At 39.2% G+C, this 23,749-nt stretch overlaps 2 protein-coding genes across 6 annotated transcripts in view; one reads left to right on the forward strand and one right to left on the reverse strand.

Moving 5' to 3' along the window:
- The window catches only part of DCTN6 (dynactin subunit 6), a 41,949-nt gene extending 29,417 nt beyond the window's left edge, over positions 1 to 12,532 (reverse strand). The window contains exons 1-3 of one of the 5 annotated variants that reach the window (XM_079140263.1): positions 11,646 to 11,724; positions 8,615 to 8,787; positions 6,105 to 6,169 (exon numbers count right to left, since the gene is read on the reverse strand). Coding sequence is in view for 3 of the 5 variants with exons in the window: in XM_079140262.1 (XP_078996388.1) it covers positions 6,105 to 6,169; positions 11,646 to 11,920 (340 nt within the window). In the remaining 2 variants the exon portion in view is untranslated. Of the gene's footprint in view, positions 1 to 6,104; positions 6,170 to 8,614; positions 8,788 to 11,476 lie in introns of all 5 variants that reach the window. The other 4 variants (XM_079140262.1, XM_079140261.1, XM_079140265.1 and 1 more) reach the window with 4 other exon arrangements.
- Positions 12,533 to 16,382: 3,850 nt separating this feature from the next.
- Positions 16,383 to 20,531, forward strand: MBOAT4 (membrane bound ghrelin O-acyltransferase MBOAT4). Its single transcript, XM_079140467.1, has 2 exons — positions 16,383 to 16,603; positions 19,411 to 20,531. The coding sequence occupies exons 1-2, from the start codon at positions 16,425 to 16,427 to the stop codon at positions 20,372 to 20,374; spliced, it is 1,143 nt and encodes a 380-aa protein (XP_078996593.1). The 5' UTR covers positions 16,383 to 16,424; the 3' UTR covers positions 20,375 to 20,531.
- The last annotated feature ends 3,218 nt before the right edge of the window (positions 20,532 to 23,749 follow it).

Consider the following 23,749-nt stretch of genomic DNA (forward strand, 5'->3'; position numbering starts at 1 on the left):
AAAAAAAAAAAAAATTAGTTTGTTCTAATTTGTTATGCATTTTGACTCATTGTACACAAATAGAGTATGACTTTTCATTTCTCTGGTTATACATGATGCTCTGAATCATACCATTTGTGCAATCATGCATGTACATAGGGTAATATTGTCTGTCTCATTCTACCATCTTCCCACCCCCATACTCTCTCCCCTCCCTTTAGTTCCCTCTGCCCAATCCAAAGTTCCTCCATTCTTCCCTTGCCTGCCCATCCCCCCCTGCCTTTATGGATTAGCATCCAGAGAAAACATTTAGCCTTTGGCTTTTTTGGGATTGGCTTATTTCACTTAGCATAATGTTCTCCAACTCCATCCATTTACCTGAAAATGTCATAATTTCATTCTTCTTTAAGGCTGAGTAGTATTCCATTGTGTATCTATACCAGTTTCTTTATCCATTCATCTACTGAAGGGCATCTAGGTTGGTTCCAGTTTAGCTATTATGAATTAAGCTGCTATAAACACTGATGTGGCTGCATCACTGTAGTATGTTAATTTTAAGTCCTTTGAAGCCCTAAGTTTTCAATTAGTTAAATTAATTATTCAGTTCCCATAAGTGGTATATTGTTGTTCAATTTAAGTTTTTATAGGTGTTACACATCTGGGATGATAGGATAAAATGGATTAAGAAGTTAAACTATTAACTTTGTGAGGTGACAGCAAATGAGATGGGCAGTAATAAACAGGACAGTTCTCCTTAAACCCTCTTGTAAGTCCTTTTGGGCACAGACTAGAGAGGTTTGCATACATGTACTTCAGAATATGTGACTGCTAAGATTTTGGTTAGACAAACTTCTTTTTTTACATTTTAAATATATATATATATATATATATATATATATATATATATATATATACACACACACACACATATATATTCACTAGCAATGGACCTTTTATTTATTTATACGTGGAGTTGAGAATTGAACCCAGTGCCTTGCACGTGCTAGGCAAGCGCTCTGCCACTGAGCCACAACCCCAGTCCTAGACAAACTTCTTCAAGGGGCCTGTAGCTTCAATGAATGATACAGACAATCCACCTTTGTCTCTGCAAGGTTTTGTGCTGGAGATCGGGCAACAGAGAGCCCAGTAATACAAACACTATTAGTAAGAGCACATGGAAATGCAGACACAGTTTATTCCACTCTTTCCTGCACACCATGAGCACTTTTACCTAGAATGGGTCTGAATTCAAACCAAGTTTAAAGGTCTTAAGGTTAAAATGTTTTAAAAATAAAAATCTGTCACCATGGGAAGTTTTTTCTTTTAAGTCTGCTGTGAACCTTCTTGGAACTCTTTCTGACAGGGCAGTTAGTGTATTTTCTTACTGACTGTGCTGAAATCCTACTTGGCGTATCTCCTTGTTTGGATCTATGTGTCTTGAGTTGAAGTTGCCTTAACTGGTGGTGGATGAATTATTTTTCTAAATGGTTGGCTGGGCTTGAGGCAACAGCCAGAAAGACATTCCTTGTATCACATTTCCACTTGTCTCATTTGGTAAGGGGCACCTCTTCCTGTCTACCTTTGCCACGAAAGCAATCTTTGTGAATATTTTATGTCAATAAATAATTTAAAAAGTCCCAAGTTCTCTTCAGAAAATAAAACAATTCTTTTGACCTATAACTTTAAGTACCTATATAAGCTGCTTTATAAGCAATGATTTCTTAAGTCAACACCACTGTTCAGTCATACTGAAAAAGACTCCTACAATAAAAAGGAGACTTTTGATTAGGATTAAAACTCTGTTAGAGAGAATGAATTAAGTGGGACAAAGCACTTTCAATACAAAGTTCTGTCTTCGTACCATAATGTCCCAACCAAGCCTTGGCCTAACACCAGTAGTCTGTCCCTCACCCTCTAATGAACTAGAGAACTGTGCTTAGAGGTACCTTTCTGAAATATTTCTGAAAGATTCTTCAGCTCTCAAAATGAAGATTTACAGGAAATAATTGCCCCACGAATCGAGGCAGCTTAAATAAAAACAGTCCTGATGCTATGAAACTTTATTTACCCAAGCCAGGAGCGCTGTTATTTTTCTGAAGGTCTATTTCTGAGCAGCCTCTAGTGAGGCAGTGAGGCGGTGAGGCATCAACAGAGCTTCAAGTCAAAGGCTCCTGACTAAAGACTTTATTTCTAAGCTACTGACTAATTTCTCTGATAAACCAAATACTTGATTTTCTAGGAAAACAGATTGGGTTTAACCTGAAATATACCAAAAGAAAAAAATTATTTTCTTCCTGAAATATTGTAGAATGGAATAATTTGTAAAAGTATAAATGACTAGAGGATAGAAAGTGGCACAAAACATCCTGAAAAATCTACAAACTACATTTGAGTTTACTAGTACTTAACCCAGAAAATAGGGTTTATTAAGTACTCAGATCTTCAATTCTATAAGCACATAAGAAAAAGACTTAAATCAGTTTTTCTGGTAATTGAAACACAAAAATAAAAGTTCTAAAATGATAAGACTGGTGGGGATGGTTGTAATCAGATAACCTATCATTACTCTCTGCTTGGATTTAACTTTATAATTATTTCTCTCAGCAAGTTTTTAAATCTGATATGTTCTTTTAGAAAAAATGAATTAATAGCAGCCAAACAATTACAGATATTTATACCAAATATAACAATAACATAAATGATTATCTTAATACCAATTCTGGAAAATTTATATACATGTGCATATATATATATATATTATATATATGTATATATATACACATATAGAAAAGATAAGAACCATTAGAGATAAGAATTGTGAGGCTTGAGTGTAGCAAAATAAAAGAAAGATACATACAGTGAAGTAAGAACAACTGTGGAAGACATAACACTGTATAATTATATCACTCTTCTGAACCTTTTCCTTATTTTAAAAAAGTGATTTGTTTCTGTGATGTTTTTAAGTAAATTTTCTTGTTTTAAAAATTTGGAGCCAGATGTGATGGTGTATGCCTGTAATCCCAGCTACTTGGAAGAAAGAGGCAGGAGGATTGCAAATTTGTGGACAGCCTTGGCAATTCAGCAAGACCCTGTCTCAAAATAAAAAAATAAAAAGGGTTGGGGATGTAGCCCAGTGGTAGAGTATCCTGGGTTCAATTCCAGTACTGGAAAAAAATAAATAAACGAAATAAAATATAACATGGGTTTGGAGGTGGAGCTTAGTGGTAGAGTACATAGTTAGCACATGCCAGGCCCTGGGTTAGAGTCCCAACACACACACACACACACACACACACACACACACACACACACACTAATATATATATATACTCTATATGACCCATTCTGCGATAAACTTCAAATCACTATAGATTTCTTTAAAAATTTGATTATGCTATAATATATCACTGAAAATCTGTGTTGAAATATTATTTTATGTTAACTAGAACTGTGCCCTATCAGGGGTCAAATACGAGACAGTAAATTTAAACACTATTTCCTTATATAATTTCAACATTTAGGGAAGAAGAAAGATAACAGGGATACAGAAAGAGGAGGAGTACAAAGCAGTGAAAAAAGTAGAGGGAGGAATGAGAAAGTGGGTGCTGTTTACTGATATGTGAAGTCCCAATCCTGGGCAGTAATCTACCAATTGGAAGCAGTTCCTGTTCTCTACATAGGATAAAGTATTTATTGTTTAAAAAAGTTTCTGTAAGTAACAGGAGTTGTACAAGTATGAAACACACACACACACACGCCTGTGTGTATGTATGCCAATAGATACATCCATAATACAACATATGTATTATATGTAGATATTCCATACTACTTTTTTATTGTGTGATCCTGGGGATTGAGCCCAGGGTCTCACACTTGCTAGTCAAGAGCTCTACAACTGAACTACATCTGCTGTCCTTTTAATTTTATATTTTTTAATTTGAGAAAGGGTCTTAGTTGCCCAGGTTAGCTTTGAATATGTGATCTTCCTGCTTCAGCTCATAGAGTAGCAGTATGCCCAGCTTACATACTGATTCTTTAAAATGAGATAATAGAAAGGAAAGGAGTCTTTAAAATGAGAAATGGAAGGGAAAATTTACCTAATTAACTGTATTACATTATTTTAGTTATACTTTCCTTCTATTTGTAGAATACCTTGTGAGCTACTAGGAGGTGTTTTTCCTCAAATCAGGATTAAAATAATGTGGTAAAGTGATGAGTAAAAATAATGAAGAAGAATATTTTGAGGTGTTTGGCTCTCATGATTTCATAAAAAGTTTGCAAGTGGCTTAAGAAATAATTAAGACAAAAAGTTAACACAGCACTGGGAAAAGCAAAACAAAGCAGGGTCATTTCCTAAATTTCTAAATTTTGTTGATTTAAAATAATTAAATCAACCTGGCAAATTTTAACAAAGTTTCATATTTTCACAGTGTTCACCGGTTTTATAAGATATGATGCCTAAATTGGTTGGAGGCTTAGACTTTTTCCCCTATTTTCTTTTGAGGCAGGGTCTCACTAAATTATCAAGGCTGGTCTTGAATTTGCTATCCTTCTGCTTCAGCTTCCTGAGTAGTAGGGATTACGGGCATGTGCCACCATGCTCAGTTTAAGTATAATAGGAAAAAAACCCCTGTAATATCACATAAATAATATAGTAATTTTAAAACATTGTTAAAATCATTATTATATTATTATTTTAAAATTTGTAATTGTAGACAGACACAATACCTTTATTTTATTTATTTATGTGGTGCTGAGGATTGAACCCAGTGCCTCATGCATGTGAGGCAAGTGTTCTACCACTGAGTCACAACTCCAGTCCCATTATTGTATTATAATAATTATCAAACAATATAAGGAAACAAGGTATATTTTCTCTCTGAAAGTATAATTCACTGATATCTCTATTCTGAATGCATGCAGGTGAGGTGCAGCTGCTGGTAAGGATGAGGTTATACCAATACAGGTATAAGGCATCATACCTGGGAAAGAACAGATAAAAGAATTGAGTAGTAAAATGTGAGTGGGGAACTTAGTCATGTTCACATAAGTAAGTTGCCACATGCTGAATTGTTTATTTGATCTAAATGTTGTACCTGACCTCTAGCGACACTACATTCATAAGATGTAATGGTGCTAACAGCTATCGAGACTTTACTACTCACAATTTTTACATTCTCTTGCAACAAACCTAGGAGGTAGGTACTCTTATTTTGCATGTCATAGAAACTGCTAATTGGCATTCAATATCCATTCTCTTCTTTTTCCTTATAATTGAAAACTGATTTTATTAGGGACAGTAATGTGGCCAACTATGTATGTCTCCCAACTCCCTTTGCAGCTCAAATGTATCCACAAGACTGAGCCCTAGTCATAAGACACACAAAGAATGGTTGTATGGAACTTTCAGAAAGGCTATTTAAAAGGAGTTGACTCTTCTGTGATGCATGTCCTTTTGTTTACACACCTCCCTTTTCTCATTCCAGGTGACTCTTCGTAGTCTAGCATCACTTCCTGGCCTGTAAGACCAGAGCTCCAGATTGGACAATCAACTGATCAGCCCTAAATTATTTACTTCTAAACTTTTTATATGTAGAAATAAATGTTTGCATGCTTAAGCTACCACTACATGCAGGTAAACCTTCATATATACAATTACACAGATGAGAAAATGAAGGTTAGCGAGGTTATGTAACATGTCCAAAGTAACCTAGCAGGTAAGCAGTGCAGAGCAAACTAACAGATTTGTGGACTCCTTGGAGCATGCTTTTAATAAGCACTCTAGAATGCAAGCTCCACAGAGGCAGGCCCTTTCTCTGTTACGCTCACTGCTGTGTCCCAGGTGCCAACAGTGATTGGCACATACATCACAGGTATACAACAGGTATGTTTCAAATAAATGAATAAACACTACCTCATTAGTATTTCAGTTACAAATTTATACATGGCCTCTACCATATCATATTCTTTTAGAAATATTAAACACAGGAGAAAACACATTGTTTTGTCAATACAAGTAGGACATCAATAAAATAGACATAGAAGGTAGTATCTAAATGTAAAGCACTAAAATAGATTGCATATGTCAATTCTTAAGAAACCATGTTAATAAACCATCTTCTTACCTATAGTTACATCTCCTCTGATTTCACTTTCTACACATACAACTGCTCCAGGAGCAATCTTCACACTGTAGGAAGAAAAGGGTAACTTTCATCATGGGAAAAACTAAAAATATTGTTATAGAAGCTATGCTGGGCCGGGTGTGGTGGCGCATACTTGTAATCCCAGCAGCTCCAGAGGCTGAGGAAGGAGGATTGAGAGCTCAAAGCCAGCTTCAGCAACTCAGTGAGACCCTGTCTCTAAATAAAATACAAAAAAGGGCTTGGGATGATGCTCAGTGGCTAAGCACCCCTGGGTTCAATCCCTGGGCCAAAAAAATGAAGCTCTGCTGACACTGTAGTGAGGAAAAGCTTAAAACTATCGATGGGAAAACAGGATGTTAACCGTAAGAGGGAAGAGGGCAAGGTTGTAAAACATTATACATTTATCAAGTGGCCAACTATCAGACCAAAATCATATATGATATACTGTTAAAATGTTTAAGAAGAAAAGAGTTTTGGATCTTTCCTTTGAATATAACATTAACACTGCTTCTAAATAGCAAAAAGCTGAAAACTATCTAAATATCCATCAATACTAGAATGGTATCCTTAATGTACAGTTATTAAAATGAATGACCAATTCCTCATGTAAAGATTCTAGAATGATCTCCAGCTATACTGTTAAGTAAAAACAGCAAAGCCAAAAAATGGGCAGTATATAATATGTTACTATTTTTGTAAACAGGGGAAAAAATATGTTTTGATTTACAGTTGCTCACTGCTAGTGCTAAAAAGAAATACTTAATTTTGTATATTGGCCTTGTATCTTGAGACCTTGCTAAATACATTTTTGTTTTTTTAGTGCTATGGATCAAATCAAGGGCTCTGCACTTTGCCATACAAGTGATCCACTACCATTAAGCCATGCCCCGACCCCTGAAAACCCACTTTTGTACTGTTCGGAATTTTCCACATAAACAATTACATTGCTTATGAACATACACAGTTTTATTTTTTTTCCTGTTCAGATAGGCATGCCTGTCATTTCTTTTTCTTGCCTTATTGCTCTGGTTTAGCCTTCCAATACAATATTATAGAGAAATCATGAGAGCAGACTTTTTGCCTTGTTCCCAATATTATAAGAAAAGGATTATAGTCACATGAAGCCACTAAGACCCTAGAAGCTTGCGAATTTTGCATTTTAAGTACAATATTAGAATAGTAAGTGACCAAAAAGAAGAGTAAAATTATGGCATTTGCAGGTAAATGGATGGAATTAGAGACTATCATGCTAAGAGAGATAAGTCAATCCCAAAAAACTTAAGGCCGAATGATCTCTCTGATAAGTGGATGATGATACATAATGGGGGGTGGGAGGCAAGAATGGAGGAAGGATGGATTGTACAGAGGAAAAAGAGGGGTGGGGAGAAGGAAAAATAACAGAATGAGACAAACATCATTACTCTCTGTACAAGTATGATTACACAAATGGTGAGACCCTACTTCGTGTACAACCAGAGAAACAACAGTTGTACCCCATTTGTATATAATGGAAAAAAAAAAAAACAACAGGAAGTGAAACAAGTAAAGCTTTGTTGACCAAAATGTTATTGCATCAATTTATAAATTTTTCAAGAAGTTGTTTTCTCATTTCAGTAAATATATTCTGTAATTAGCAAAGGACTGGAAACCTAAATTGAAATGTTTTATTCTTACCAATTTACTTTTTTCTGACCTTCTATTTTAAATATTCATGCATGAAAATGCTTATTTTGAACTTATGGTAGATAACATAAAAATTAGTGGCACTTTCTAGTTATGAGACTTCCAATAAAAAAAAAGCTGAAAGATTTCATTTTAAAAATGGATTTATGTTGTTCTTGTAAATGTGTGCTCCTCAATGATTATTTGAATACTTACAAACTATTACTGGAATGACAGATAAAAAAATGGATATTAGTTGTCTTAAGAGAGGCAATTGTGAAGTATTGTTAATAATGCTGATAGCCATAAAATAGGAAGGGGGGAAAAAAAGACAGTTATCAACTATGTACTTCCTAACAATAAAAATAAGATGAAACTATATAAGAACATTAGAATGCTATACTTCTATTTAAACATAATTGTTTATAACAGGGGTGGTCCAAGCTCATTCATTAAATATACTGTCCATGGCAGTATTAGCCCTACATAGTTGAGTAGCTGCAAGACTGTGAGACCTGCAAAGCCTAAAACATTTGCTCTCTGGTCTTTTACAAAAAAAAATCTGCAGACCCCTGTCTCATCACTTTATAACTTCACCCCTCTAAAACTTTCATTCCTTCAGGAAAGAAAAGAGGTATTATTCAAAAACAACAAAAGAGCAAGAAAAGAAGCAACAGCAGGGAAAGATTTCAACAGATTTCTAGGAGACTGTAAATAGAAAAAAAACAGTTACCAGGCTTAGCTTAGAGGCACTAGGTTATTTAGGGAAGTGGGGCATTGCAGTGGAGGTGGAGAGGAGTGGAGATGAGAGTAGAGTTGTTGGATACCTGGGCCCTTCCCCATCCCAGTGTGCACAGCCAGATGATCCCTCTCTGAGGTGTTCTGCTCAAGATACCAGTTCCAGAGGTAAGAGGGGAATGATGGCCAGAGCAAACAGGGAGGCCATCAGCTCTGCTTGCTCTGTGTGCCTTCCTGATCCTCACAGAGAATTTCAGGCAGCCTGGAGAAACAACCATACATTCTGAGTTCTTCAGTGAAAAGGCTGGCTTCCTGCCTGCCTTTTCCTACGCTGAGGCTAATCAGAGGATCCTTCTATGAACATATCCAGAGCTACCATGATTTTAGTCTTGGGAAGCAAAGGAAGACCCACCTATGAACAAACCTCTATAGGAGGAGGAGGGATTTGCACTTGTAAACAAGATGTTCCTAAAGGCTTCTCATTCCTGGGTCAACAACCAAACTGTATGTACATAACTGGTGCTTATAAGATGTAGTATTTGATGGTGATAGTGGCTAAAGGGCACAAAGAGCCTAATCCTACAGAGATAAACTGGGCCTGACAGGTGGTGGCAATACTTAGAAGCTGCAGGTATAGCTAGAAAACTGACATGACTTGGCAACAAGTACTATAATAAAATCTAGCTTTGAGGAAAAATTGGAGGTGTGTACTTCCCATTTTGTGGCCTGTGGACCACAAAATGTATATTTACTTTCTTCTCAGTCACAGAAACAGGTTTGACTACAAAGGGATGGGGGTGAGGGGTGAAGAGTGAAATAAAGAAACAGGTCAGTCATTCTGTCCCCTTCCTGTAAGGGATGATTCCAGATGGAGAGAGGGGTTCAAGAAGAGTTGCTCTGACTCTGTTCCATTAATGCCAGAAAACCAGGCAAAGGTGAGGAGCCAGGGAACAAGATCAAAGCTTCTAGTTTTCTGAATTGCAAGACTGATGGCACCAATACAAAAAGTCTATTGGACAAGGGCACATTTCAAGATAAATTCAGTCTTAAGTATTTATGGAAAAGGAAGGAGATATTCCCAATAACCACTGAAAATACAGATCTGGACTTATGAGAGAATTCTAAAATGATAGAAAAAAGTATGGATTCTCTCTTAAATACGTCTCTTCATCATTTATATTCCAGAATCCTCAATGTTCCCTAATATAAATGTAAAGCAATTCTCAAAATACTTTTAAAATCACATCAACTTCCCTAGTGATATGAAGAATTAAAAAAAGAAGACAAAATTTTCTTCTGCAAATTTTACTGGACAAGCCTTCCTACCATAAATAATGATTTTTTAAAGTTCTAAGTTAAAACATTTTATATATATATATATATATACATACACACACACACACACACACACACACACACACACACACATACATACCCACACGTGTATAAAATAGAAAAAATGAATAATCTTTGGGTCTATTTAATGAAATGGTTGCAAGATGAGACAGGTATATCTGATTCCATCATTTTGTCAGGCACTGACTTTGTCAGAATAATTTAATGATTATTTTACCAAGTGATCTTTCAGAATTATCCTATGTCCTGCCAAGAATCAATCTGCTGAAATCACAGAAAACATGTAACCTTCTTACTGAAAAGAAAGAAAACTTAAGATGGAGCAGAATAACAAAGTGGAAAATCATGTCTTTCAACCTTCTCAGATTACAGTCAAGGAAACACATTTATAGTTCAGAATTTCTTAAGCAGCAATGATGCTGGGGCATCATTGTCCTGACATCAGTCATCTCTTTTACTGTTAGTTAAAGTTGTCTGGAAACATCCTGTCACTCTACACATTTTTCCTGTGATGAATGAATGATGCTATTCTTAAATATATTCCCATTCCTAAGTGCCATTTTTCTGATACTTTTCATTTGATGTGTTTTCTTGTGTTAAAATATACAATGTCATTAAGCCCTGGTCAAGTAAAATTAGCTTCTATAAAATGTCCCTTGTTTTAGACCTTATTTCCCGATGAAGTTTTCCATTCCTTCAGTTCTTTCTCATTATTTAAAGAGTGTCATCTAATATTTAATCAGTCCTGGGCAACTGAGGGCAGGAGAGATTTACACACGGTCTGTCCTCAGTTTTTTGTTCTAGAAAGAGATCCTAAATAGTGTTTATGTCGTTATGTACAAGCAGTTAACAATTGAACATACTAAAACTCGGACTCCACTGCACCTTGGAGTAGTGGGGTGCATCGGGAAGCAGGCAGCTCCGAGAAGACAGATATGCAGACCTATTAGAACAAGTCGATAATACTTTATGCTACTAATATACTGTACATAATATTTGTAGTAGATCTGTTTTTCTTCAGTTTATAAAAACAAAATCACACACTACCCGTTTAAGTAGAAGAAAAGCAGAAATTTCAATTTACGGCACCAAAAAACCCCAAAATATTGGTTTTGCCAGTGTCAGCAGAGGGCGCTCAACACTGTTGCTTTTGGAAATGCTTTTACGTAGGCATTTCTCTCATCTAAGCTGTTTCTGGGTCCCAAGAATCCCTAGCGATGAAGCAACCACAGTTCCTGTCCCCCATGTTTACATGGCGTTCCTAACACGCCGGGCAGAACAAGTCACAGATCTGGCCCAGGTGCGGCCCTCTCTTTGACGTGCAACTTCGAATCAGTTTACAACCCCCTCCCACCCTCAAGGCCCGAAGGTGCTAGGGTGTGGCCAGCACTGGCGTGGGCGTCTGGCAATACAGCGGGGTCCAGCAACAGGCCGTCGGCGCAGTGGCAACCGGAGTACCGGAGAAAGGAGTGCGGCCTCACAAGGCGTCCGGGGAAGAGGACGGGACCCTTCTGCGCAGGCGTGCTGCGGCGGGGGGAGTGAGAGAACAAAAACCTTCCAAACACCTAATCAGTAGCCCTTCACCGCCTCCCTACCCTGGCTTGGTCGCCACCGCCCTCAGCGGACGCCAGATCTTGGGTTTAGGTACCATCAGCCCAGGCACCCGGGATGAGACACCACCTCAGTCCCCAACATTGGCGACCAGAAATAGGTTCCAACCGTGCGGAAAGCTGAAAACAGTTTTTCCTCAAGCAGCAGACCCACCTCTTTTGAGTCTTCTCCGCCATGGTACGGGCCCGGTCTACAGCTGGAGCCAAGATCAACACCACGGACTGGATAGAGCGACGATCTCTACAAACGATTGGACAGCCTGGCAGGGTTGGGATTGGGGTGGAGCCAAGGGGCCTGCGCGCGGCGCGGGGAGGGGCGGGGCCGGGATGAGGCTCCAAAAGCTCGCAGGCCGTGGGGCTTGCGGTGTGAGTGGGAGTTCGCCGCGTCGCCTGGCCCACCGAGTTGTGCAGCGCTGACCAAGAGTGCATCGACTCGATTTTAAAACGTTTATTCCAGTCCAGCTCACATCATTATGACCTCATTTTACATCCCTACCACCTCTCGATACTTGTCACACAATAAAGGTGTTCTGACCTCCCTGAGTATTCCTTTCAGTCTCATTGCGGTCCTCTATATGTTAAGGTTTCTCCTTCCGACCAGCGGCCCTTTTTTAAATCTGGGCGATCTCATCCTTCCCATAGGTCAGGTGCGGCCCTCTACCTGCTGTTTTTTTTCCAATTAATATCTCTAGTTCTGTGCTCTAACGAGCTTCACTCCTGGTATCTGATTGACTACTTGACACCTCCATTTGGATGCCTCAAAGTCTTAATCAAACCTAAATCGTCCAGAATGGGAGCTTTCGATTAAAGCCATTGCCCTCTTTGCAATCGGTCGCTCCTTGATCTCTCTCGGTAAAGGAATCCACCCTTCTCCCAGTTGCTTAAGCAAATGGAAAGTCACCCTTAGCATACCTCGACACTACATAATTCACCTGCAAGTTTTTGTTGGACCTCACTTCTTCCACTTTGCACCATTTGCCCCACCATCTCTAATCCCAGCTGCATGTCTCTCCACAGTTGTTCCTTCCATCCTTTTATTAAAAAATATTTTTTTTGCTGTAAATGGACACAATACTTTTATTTATTTTTATGTGGTGCTGAGGATCGAACCCAGGGCCTCACACGTTTTTAGGCAAGCACCCTACCACTGAGCTGCAACCCCAGCCCTATTCCTTCCAAACTTGACCTGTAAAATCACTCCCACCCCCAACTCTCATCCAAGTCATTCTCTTACAGTAAAACCATCCTTTAAAAATCAAATCCAGAAGCCGCGCACACCTGTAATCCCAGTGTCTTGGGAGGCTGAGGCAGGTGGATCACAAATTCCAGGCCAGTCTCAACAACTTAGTGAGACCCTGTCTCAAAATTAATTAATTAAAAAAAAAAAAGTAAAGTAAAAAGGACTGGGGACGTGGCTCAGTGGTCAAGCACCTCTGGGTTCAATCCTTGGTACAGAAAAATAAATACATTAATTTACTTCCCATTTCTTTTAAAATCTAAGCCACTTTTCATAACTTGTCTCTGGGCCAAATCCAGCCAGACTACATCTCTTGTCTTCTCTTCCTCTTTCTCTGTGCCCAATTTTCTTTCTCCAAGAAGCCAAACCGACTTTTCACCCCTAGCTGCTGCTAATTGCTCTCCACTCATAATACCTCTGACCTCAGATGTCACATACTCAGTGTTCAATCAGAGAAACAACAAGCTGGAGATATATATCAAGAGATTTATTGCAAAGGACTAGTTTATGTGATTGTGGGGGCCTGGCTAGGCAATTCCAGAATCTGTAGACCAAGCTGGAATTCTTATGCAAAGGATGTATGTAACTGCTGTCCACCGGTGGAATTTCTTCTGCTCTGTTCTTGATGCTTTTCAACTGCTTGGATCAGGCTCACCAAGATTATCTATAATAATCTAGGATAAACTCCCTTAAAGTCAACTGGTTATGAATTTTAATCACATTCACAAACACCTTCATAACTTCACTTATATTAGTGCTTTATATATATAAGGGATGTTGATATGAAAAAAAGTAATAGAAGGGGGGAGAGTGGTAGTTAGAAAGGGAGATTTTGTTTTCTGCCTTTAGAACCTGCTTCCCTCTTCCTGCTCATGTTCTTGTTCCTTCTCCCCAGTCCAAGGCATTGTCTGAACACAACTGGAAAATGAGATTTTTTTCATTAACTTAGTGAAGAAAATATGACAGTATGGTGACTGGAAAAGCAAATAAAGTGCTATGTAATCTAAAAACCACAACTTCTCAAAGCAAAGTAATAACACTGAGATGTAGTTTGGTTTCCATAGTGCAGTTCCCTTTGTCAGAGAGCCAACTTTTATCCTACTTATCTCCAGTGCTTTTGTTTGGATTTTGCTTAGTCAGGCCTTCCTAAAACATATAAAAAGACCAGAGAACCTGGCTGTGGTTTCTCTTGCAGGAAGGCACCAATTAAGGACACTAGCAGGATAGTGTCTGTTCCAGTTCATAATGGATTGGCTTCAGCAGTTCTTTCCCCATCCTGTGTCACTTTATCAAGGGGCTGCTTTTCCTTTTGCACTTCTGTTTAATTATCTCTGCATTATGGATTCATTTTCCACTCAGGCCAGGTAGGCTGGATGACTAATTTTGCTCTTATGCCTGGGAATGCTATAATAGAAAGCAAAGAGTGGACTGCACCTGTGAATGTTACATATTAATTACATTTATTTTTAGCTCACCATACCTGCCACTGGTTGTTGGTTTCATGGTATTGAATATATATCATAGAGTAAAACTAACCTGGAAATTGATACATGTCTGCATTGACTCAAAATTGCATAGGTTCACATTAAGTGAAATGGATGCAAAATAAATTCTGGGGTGAGATGGATGTTAAGATGGAACAGGAAGTTCCCAAATGTATCTCTCTGGGCTAACCATAAGTCCCAGATATTCTTTAGCATTCCTAACTTTATGGAATTTAATAATTTTCAATAAAATTAAATTTCATATAAAGTAATACTGATGTTACATTTATGATAATGTGATTTAAAAAACAACTTTGTATGATTTCTCAGAAATATGTCAAAACAAATCCTAGTAGATTAGCATATCTCAATTTCAGGTTCAAAAGTTGTTGTCACTAGAGATTTGATAACTTGACTGTAATTATTTTTTATATTCAAAAACCTCAATACATTGGAGATAGTACCTATTTTTATAACAGTTTTAGTGGAATATCCTTTTGAAAAGTGAAAATCCATTGCACAAGGGCCACCTCCTAATAATTCTCTAATTTTGGAGACTAGACTTTTAATATATAAGGATTTCTTTTCTTGTTTTCTTTCTTTTTCTCCTCCCTCCCCTCCCCAGTGCTAGAGATACAATCTTAGGGACTCATGTATGTTAGGCAAGCATTCTGTATCTTGAGCTATATCCAGGCTCTAATGATGTTTCTTAAATAAAATCTAGCTACATTTGAAAATCAGAGTTTGACTGAACTCAGCAACAGTATGTTATCCTTTATTCACAACTGGTTGATGGCCCTTATCTTTATTTCTGGGATGTGAGGGTGGGGAAACATTTATAAAGAAATTTCTACTGAGAATCACAAAATACTAAAGCAGAACTAGCAAAAAATAAGGGTTAATCTCCAGGAGATTACTGTAGAGTTAATATTACTCATGTGAGAGTCAACCCATAGGGTCCTCTTGCCTCTACCTACTGAGTGTCCTTGTATATAAGAGTAAATACTCTCTCAGTTGCCCTTTCCTTATCTTAAAACCAAAATAATAATGCTTCTTTCAGGGGGTTATTTTAAGGATTAAATAATAATATTTCTTATAAAGGATTATTAGCACAGTACCTGGAATGAAATGAAATGGAAAGCACTCAATAAATTATACATCCTACATTGTATACATGTGTAGACATTTCAATTTTTATAAATCCCTGAGAGCAGTTATTTCCTGGTAGAAAACTTGCCTCCAGCTTCTCCTGCTGTGTTAGGAGTCAGTGTTCCCCCTACTCTTATTTTCCCAAAAGAAGTTAAGACTTGGGCTACAGTATGAACTGGGATGCTGTGGGGATGGAATCACCCCAACTAGACTTAAAAATCCAGGAATGGCCCAAGGCTTTGTGTGGCAGAGCCTCGCACACTGTATGGCCAGTGTGAGAAAAGACCTTAAGAAAATGGCCAAAGGAATGTGAGAACAGAATTAAAAACAATCAGGAGGACTGAGAAAACCAATGTTGGTGCTGGGAAAAAAGAAGACAGATTCTGCAACAACTTGATCTGCAGTGATTGTGCACATTTTTCATAAAAGGATAGATTACTTACCAAAACCAAAACATGAACTTGTAAGATCCAAAGTTCAGTAGTGAGGATCAAGGAGAGATTTTCTCAGTGAGTTTTCAAACATTTATCCAAAGGAAGTATTGCATCTCCTTTTTGTTCTGGGCTTTCTAAAATGCTCTGGGGCAGTACAAGCCCTGTGAAAAGCAAAGACTCACTTCATAAGAGGAGGTCTAGAGAGATCTTCTAGATCCTCCTAACTGGGTTCACATCACTTCTTGTCAAACAACCCACCAGCAGATTTTAAAGATGCCTCTACCAGGATTGCTAGGGCCAGTGGTGGAATACCTTGGATGGGAAGCACTTGAATGGTGGGAACCCCCTTAAGAGAGGGGTTGCCAGAGTAACCTGGGCAGGAGTCAGGATTTGTCTCCTGCGGTAGTAGTTTACAAGTTGACCCTGGCTGTTTCTCTCATGTTCGTTTCCTTCAGAGGAATAAAAAGAAGGCTTCAGTGTGATAATATCCTGGCTTTTTTAGGTGCTATATTGGGGCCTACCTCAATCGTCGTCCCTGGAATGACTTTTGATGTGATTCATTTGCCTGTCCTTTTTCTTTCAGGTACCTCTTTCTCCTGGTTGGAGGAGGTGCACTGGCCTTGGCTGCCATGGGTTCATTTGCTTTGCTTGTCTTCATCCCTGCTCTCTGCACCGTGGTTCTGGTCTCCTCTCTTAGCCCACAGGAAGTCCACAGGTGGACTTTCTTCTTTCAGATGGGCTGGCAGACCCTGTGTCACCTGGGTCTGCACTACACTGAGTATTATCTGCAAGAGACTCCTTCCACGAGGTAAAGCACCCTACTCATTTGGTTGTGCTGAGCTGACCTGGGGTTCGCTTGCACAATGGTGGTAATGGAGAGAACATGAGTGCTGAATTTGAATCCTAATTCTTCACATTTGAGGAGTGTGGTCTTGAGCATGTTATTTAGCTTCTCTCAGATTCTGTCTGTTTTTCTGGAAAAAAATGTGGGGATAGCAATACCTATCCTGCAAGAGTGTTGTGAGTTTTGGAAATAATGAATATAGGTATAATTGTTTGATGACACATAGCTACTACTTGTTGTCTATGTAGCACAGGTGTCTGGCGCTTGGCTGTAATTGTCATTGTGTCAGAGAGTCCAGAGCCCACAGATGAGGCCTATCTGGAAGTGACAGCACAGTTTGCTCATCTCTGTATGGGACACAGAGCAGCAGGTATAGATCCACTGTGAGCCCTGGCTGCCTTCCCATGACAGCTGCTGAGAAAGATGCAGTTGCTGGTTTAGAATTTTATATTCATACAGACTTCCATGAAGAGTCTTCTCCCAAGAAGTGTAGTCATCCAATCTAGGAAAAGACAAAAACAAAAACCGAGAGCTAATTGCAATCTAGAGAAGTGTTTTCATGAGTCACTGAATTCACCAATATTAGGGAAACTGTTGGGGCTTTGCATGTGGACTACGCCAAGATGGCACCTGGCAGCCAGCCAGAAGTTGTTTTGATCACATTGGCGGTGAGGAAGTTGGTTAACATAAACACACTCCGATGCTTTATTATTGGCCGTATTCAAGCGAGTCCACGCACACAATGCGTGCACATGTGTTCCCGAGTGTTCCTGCTCCTGCCTGCTCGTTTTGACCTTTGCCGTGATTGGGCAGCTGGCTCCTCGCCTGATCTTTGCTTAACTGGCGTGGCCCTACCCTCCGCTTCCTGGAGGGAGTATAAGCGGGCAGTAGGCAGAAAGCAGAAAGCAGTAAGCAGTAGACAGATGGCAGATCACAGATCGCAGAGCGGAGGACTAAGAACGCACCTCTAGGTCGCAGATCACAGATCGCAGTATGCGGGATGCACCACTAAGAAGCACCTCTTATAGACAGCACCTCTAGCACGCACCTTTAGTTCACAGGATGCAGGACGCACCTCTAGAGAAGAAGCAGCAGAACTCTAAGAAGAAATAGATCTCTGAAAGCCTAGCAAGCCTCTTTCTCTAAAACTCCCTCTCAAAGCCTCTCTTCCTCTAAAACCAAGCAAGCCTGTCTTCCTCTATAAGCTAGAGAATAAGCAAGCAAGCAAGCAAGGAAGCAGCTTAGGAATAGAAGTAGTTTATTTCCAGTCCACCTCCGATAAATACCCGCGGGATTGTTGCTGCAGGCGGTAACAAATATCTGCAGGATTGTTGCTGCGGGCGGCAACAGGAAACGAATATTTTTGTGCTCTTCAGGCCTAATGTTCCTGGTTCCTTCTACTTCTTGATTGGTGTGGTTCCCTGTGTCACTCATGGAACAAAGTCTGTGGTCCCTGTATGATGATCATGATGAAGAGGAGGAGGAGAAGGAGAAGGATGATGTTGATGATGATGACGGTTTTCACCAAAGGCGCGAGGCTTGTTTCTCTGAGGATAAGGCAAGATGGCAGCCAGGCAGGGCACAGGAGGGACTGAATGGGCTGGGGTGAATCAGGAGTTTAGTAGGAAGCCAGGACTTGATAGGGCTGGAATGGTGAGTTGAACAGAATCTGACTGAATGAAAGGAAGGTTGAACCAGACCTGAAATAAGCATGTGTGTTAGCCTGCTAGAACTGCTATATAAAAGTACCACAAACTGGGCAACTTAAACAACAGAACTTTATTTCTTCACAATTCTGGAGGCTGGAAGTTCAAGGTAAAGTTGTGGGCAGAATTGTTTGCACCTGGGGTATCTCTGCTTGACTTTCTTCTCTGTGTCTTTCCACAGTGTATGCCTGTATCCTAATCTCCTCTTCTTATAAGGACTTTAATTCTATTGGATTAGAGTCCATCCATGTGACCTCATTTCAATTACCTCTTTAAAGTCCCTGTCTCAAATACAGTCACACTTGGAGCTACTAGGGGTTAGGACCTCAGCATATGAATTTTGCGGTGGTGGGGGTGCATATTTGGCTCATAACAGAAGGTAAGTCAGTAGGTTGGAGGCATTTGGAGGCTATATGACTTTCAGTTAGGATGAGGGGGCCAGATTTCCTTAACTCTTCAGATATACGGATGGGAACAGCTGTGTTTGGGTAGCATGCTGTTTTCTTGCCACACCACAGAATAACTTTCCTGATTATAGAAGGTGCCACTTAAATTTTCACTGATTGTTCTCCTAAATAATCTTGTTAGCAGGATCTTCCTTGGTGAAGCAGTGAGAGTTCAGGTGACTGGTGAGCAACCAAACTCAAATCGCCAATGACCCATCACATACCCTGAACCATTCCTCAGCACAAATCCCAGAACATGAAGCATCTTGCAGTCAGGGCTTTGTTCACTTAAAATCTTCAAATTCCTGTAGTATTTTCACCACTAAGTTTTTGTTTCATCTGTGGCAAATTTCTGATCTAAATCTTTATAAGCCATTCTTAGAAATATTATAATGTATATTTGTCTATAATATTCTTCATTGTTCTTTTATTTGCATCTCTGACTAATGATTAATTCCCCCATTTCACCTTTTGGTCTTGTCTGGAGTAGAATGTGGTTCTGAATTCATACATGAGTTTTTGTGGGGCACAATTTTCTATGTGGTCATGTGTGGCAGACTGGAATGGGAGAGAGAATAAATATGAGATGTTTCTACATTAAAAAAAAATTCTCTTTCAGGTTCTGCATCACTCTTTCTTCCCTCATGCTCTTGACCCAGAGGGTCACATCTCTCTCTCTGGACATTCATGAGGGGAAAGTGGAGGCTGCATCAGGAGGCATCTGGACCAGGAGCTTTTTGTCTGAGCATCTGTGTAAGACTCTGCCCTATTTTAGCTACTTGCTCTTTTTCCCTGCTCTCCTGGGAGGCCCTCTGTGTTCCTTCCAGAGATTTCAGGCTTGTGTTCAAGGGCCCAGCTCTTTATGTTCCAGGCTCTCTTTTTGGACTCTGACTGGGAGGGGCCTGCAGATTCTTGGACTGGAGTGTTTAAAGGTGGCCTTGAGCCAGGTGGTGAGTGCAGGAGCAGGACTGACAGGTTGCCAGCAACTCGAGTGTGTCTATGTCATGTGGTCCACAGCCGGCCTCTTCAAACTCACCTACTACTCCCACTGGATCCTGGATGACTCTCTCTTCCATGCAGCGGGCTTTGGGTCTGAGCTCAGTCCAAGCCTTGGTGAGGAGGGATATATCCCTGATGCAGACATTTGGACATTGGAAACAACCCACAGGATATCTCTGTTCACAAGAAAGTGGAACCAAAGCACAGCTCAGTGGCTCAGACGGCTCATATTCCAGCACAGCAGGGGCTGGCCATTGTTGCAGACCTTTGCCTTCTCTGCCTGGTGGCATGGACTTCATCCAGGTCAGGTGTTTGGTTTCTTTTGCTGGGCTGTGATGGTAGAAGCTGACTACCTGATTCACACCTTTGCCAATTTATTTATCAGATCATGGCCTATGAAGCTGCTCTACAGAGCTCTCACCTGGGTCCATACCCAGCTCATCATTGCCTACATAATGCTGGCGGTGGAAGTCAGAAGCCTCTCCTTCCTCTGGTTGCTGTGTAACTCTTACAACAGCTTCTTTCCCATGGTGTACTGTATTTTGCTCTTTATATTAGTGAAGAGAAAACACAAATTTAACTGATATCTTTCTCTGCCTTTCATCTTACTCAACCATGAAACAGAGTTTAGAAATTGCTACACGATGCATTGACAATGTGCATCTTTCAATTTTTCCATAATAAAATTTTAAGTATTAGATGGATATACCTCATGATTAGCCATAAAAATTTGCATGTTGAACTGGGAATGCATAGTTCAGTGGTAGAGTGCTTGCCTAGTATTTGCAAGGGCCTGGAATTGAGCATTGCAGGAAGAAAAGAAAAGAAAAAAATTGTGTGTCTGCTTTAACAAGTTATTCTGCTGCCATTGAGGATACAAAACATAAATAGAAACGGCTTCATTCCTTAGGGTTTACTTTCTAGGTGTGGAAGCAAAAAATAACTAAAAATATGAATTACCTTGAACCACATGGGAAATGGTATATATATGGACATCCAAAAATTGAGTCTGTTTGGCCCACTTGATCCTGGAATGTGAACTTTGGCAATACTGTATTAGTTTGCTTTTCATAATCATAATGAAATATATGAGACACACTAACTTAGGAAGAAAAGGAGGCTTATTTAACCCTTGGTTTTGGAGGTTCAAAGTCCAAGATTGAATGGGCCTCACTGCTTGGGCCTCTGATGAGAGCCCAATGATGAATGGTGTCACATCATAGCAGGTATGTGTATGGGGGCAAAGGATCACCTCTCAAGCAGAAAGCCAGAGAGCTGGTTGGCGCCAGGATCAGGCTTTTATAACACCCCTTTCAGGAGAACTATCAAATGATTTCATGAAAATTACTTTGATCTCTTTGGTGGGAATACTCTCAATTAACCTCCTAGTGGGCTCCATCTCTTGAAAGTTCCACTGCCTCCCACCACCACCACCCTGGGCACTAAGCCTCTTAGATCATAACCAAACCACAGCAACAGAAACAAAACAAAACCTCCACTTATTATATATATATATCATATATATTATTGTGTATATCATATATATAGTGTATATATATAGTGTGTGTATATATATATGTATATATATACACACATATATAATGTGAACTAGATACTCATCTGTTGTGGCTTAGATATGAGGTGTCCCCCAAAAACTCAAGTGTGAGACAATGCAAGAAAGTTTAGAGGTGAAATGATTGAGTTATAAGAGTTTTAACCTAATCAGTGAATTAATCCCCTATTAGGAATTAACTGGGTGGTAACTGTAGACAGGTAAGGTGTGGCTGGAGGAAATGGGTCCTTGGGACTTGCTGTTAAGGTCTATATTTTGTCTCTGTTGAGCACAGGAGTCTCTTCTGCTTCTTGGTGCTAAATCCTGAGCTGTTTTCTTCTACTACACACCTCTGCCATAATGTTCTGCCCCATTTCAGGCCCTGAGGAATGGATTTGGCCATCTATGGACTGAAACCTCTGAAACCATAAGCCCCAAATAAATTTGTCTTCTAAAAAGTTTTTGTTAGGTCTTTTGGTCACAGCAGTGAAAAAATTGATTAAAACACTCATATCTGTCCCTAAATTTGAAAAATTTGGAAAACTTGGAAATTTGAAAGATTAGGTCTGACAATGGAAAGACTGATATTGTTACCAGATAATATTAGGTGATAATCCACCTAAGATTTGATAACTACTTACATAATTGTTAAATATAAAACTGACTCAAAATGGGAACACACCAATAGCAGGAAATAAATGCTGTTTTAGTAGAACTTTGAAGTTGGGTCTTATTTCTTTTCCTTTGCATACTGTAAACAATTCCTTCTATTTCTTCCTTTGTTAGGATTTAAAATGCACCGAGAGAAAGGTATCTGAATTTCCAAGTTAAACTGATGCAATGAGATTTAACTAGCACTTTCACACTACTGCCACTTCTGTGGGTACCTCAACTATTATATGTGGCTATTTTTTCTTGAAATCAACTTTAAGTCAACTTACTTTTAAAAACTTACATTTGGGGATGGGGGTGTAGCTCAACGGTAGAGAGCATGTTTAGCATGCACAAAGCCCTGGGTTCAATCTCTAGCACCAAAACAAAAACAAAAACAACAAAAACAAAAACAGAACTCCAGGGAAAATACAGGGGAATGATATTGGGCAAATTATCTTGTTACATTGTGTGCATGTATGAATACATAGCAACAAATCCCACCCTTATGTATGAATATAATGCACCAATAAATGGAAAAAACTCACTCTCCTTCTAGGCAATGGCAATGAAGAAAACTGGGTTTGGTGTATTAATTATATTTTATTCTCATATTTACTAAAACAAACATATTTGTTCAGTAAAAAGTATTTGTGTACTATTTACAACCATCTGCTTACCTAGGTGATGTGTCACACCATAAAAAACATTATATAGAGAGGGGGGTGCAATTTAGAGGTAGAGCACTTGCTGAGCTCCAGATGAGAGCTATTCTACACCTGAATCCAAGGATACTGAATTTTCAAGGTAAGAAATCTATACAATCCTCCCTCAACCTATAAGTGTCTCTGGAAAAAGCAACCATTCAAATAGCTCTCCATGAAATCTGAGCATTAGTTGAATTCTGGCACCTAAAATTTTTATGCTACCTGAGCAACTGTTCTCACCTCTGAGTATAGATTAGAGCTCACTGGAGGTTTTCTTTTCTCTATGCAAATATTTAATGTTTGGGTCATGTGATGTCCAATAAGTGGCTTTGGCAGATATTGAGCACTTGAAATGTGAGTACAAAAGGCAAGAATTCGGGATACATGGGATTAAAGGATATTACTTATAGTGCTTTGCATCTTTCTCATGGAAGTTTAACAATACATCTACAGGGATATTTAAGAACATATACATGGTTCTCCTTGTTTCTTTGTGTAGTGTTGGCTAAAAATATAGCTTCTCAAACCAGAAGTATATTAAATTCCATGGAAGTCTCATTAAAATGCAATTCTGACTCTAGAGGACTGGGTAGTTAGATTGTTGAGGTGGGGGCTGTGTAACTGCCAATTTGCTTTTTTACTTTCTTTCCCAGAGATCAAGGCATTGACTGTTGACGTAGCCAACAATCAACTCACCATTTCTGATGAACTAAAGCATGTCCACCAGGATATTTCAAACAAACACACAGTATGCTGAAAGACTCAAACATGTAATCTGTGTCCAGGGGCTTCTGTTAGTTTACCTCCAGCCATCCCTATTGGTGTGCAGACTTGGGGACAAGCAAACAATGGACAAACTGTTAATCAACAAACTGTTAATCAACAAGTAGCATTGTACTAAGTTTAGAATGTGTTTCTGGACTGAGTTTCAGAACTGAAGTGTTCCTATCAGCCAGTAGTATGCTATTAACTACTCTCTGAGTGACCCCAGTTACACTGCTTAGAGATACTCCTAGTTATCAAGTTTTGAATCATGTCCTTTTATATCA

Source organism: Sciurus vulgaris (genome assembly GCF_902686455.1).
Source record: "Sciurus vulgaris genome assembly, chromosome: 5".
In the NCBI taxonomy this organism is placed as follows: Eukaryota; Metazoa; Chordata; class Mammalia; order Rodentia; family Sciuridae; genus Sciurus; species Sciurus vulgaris.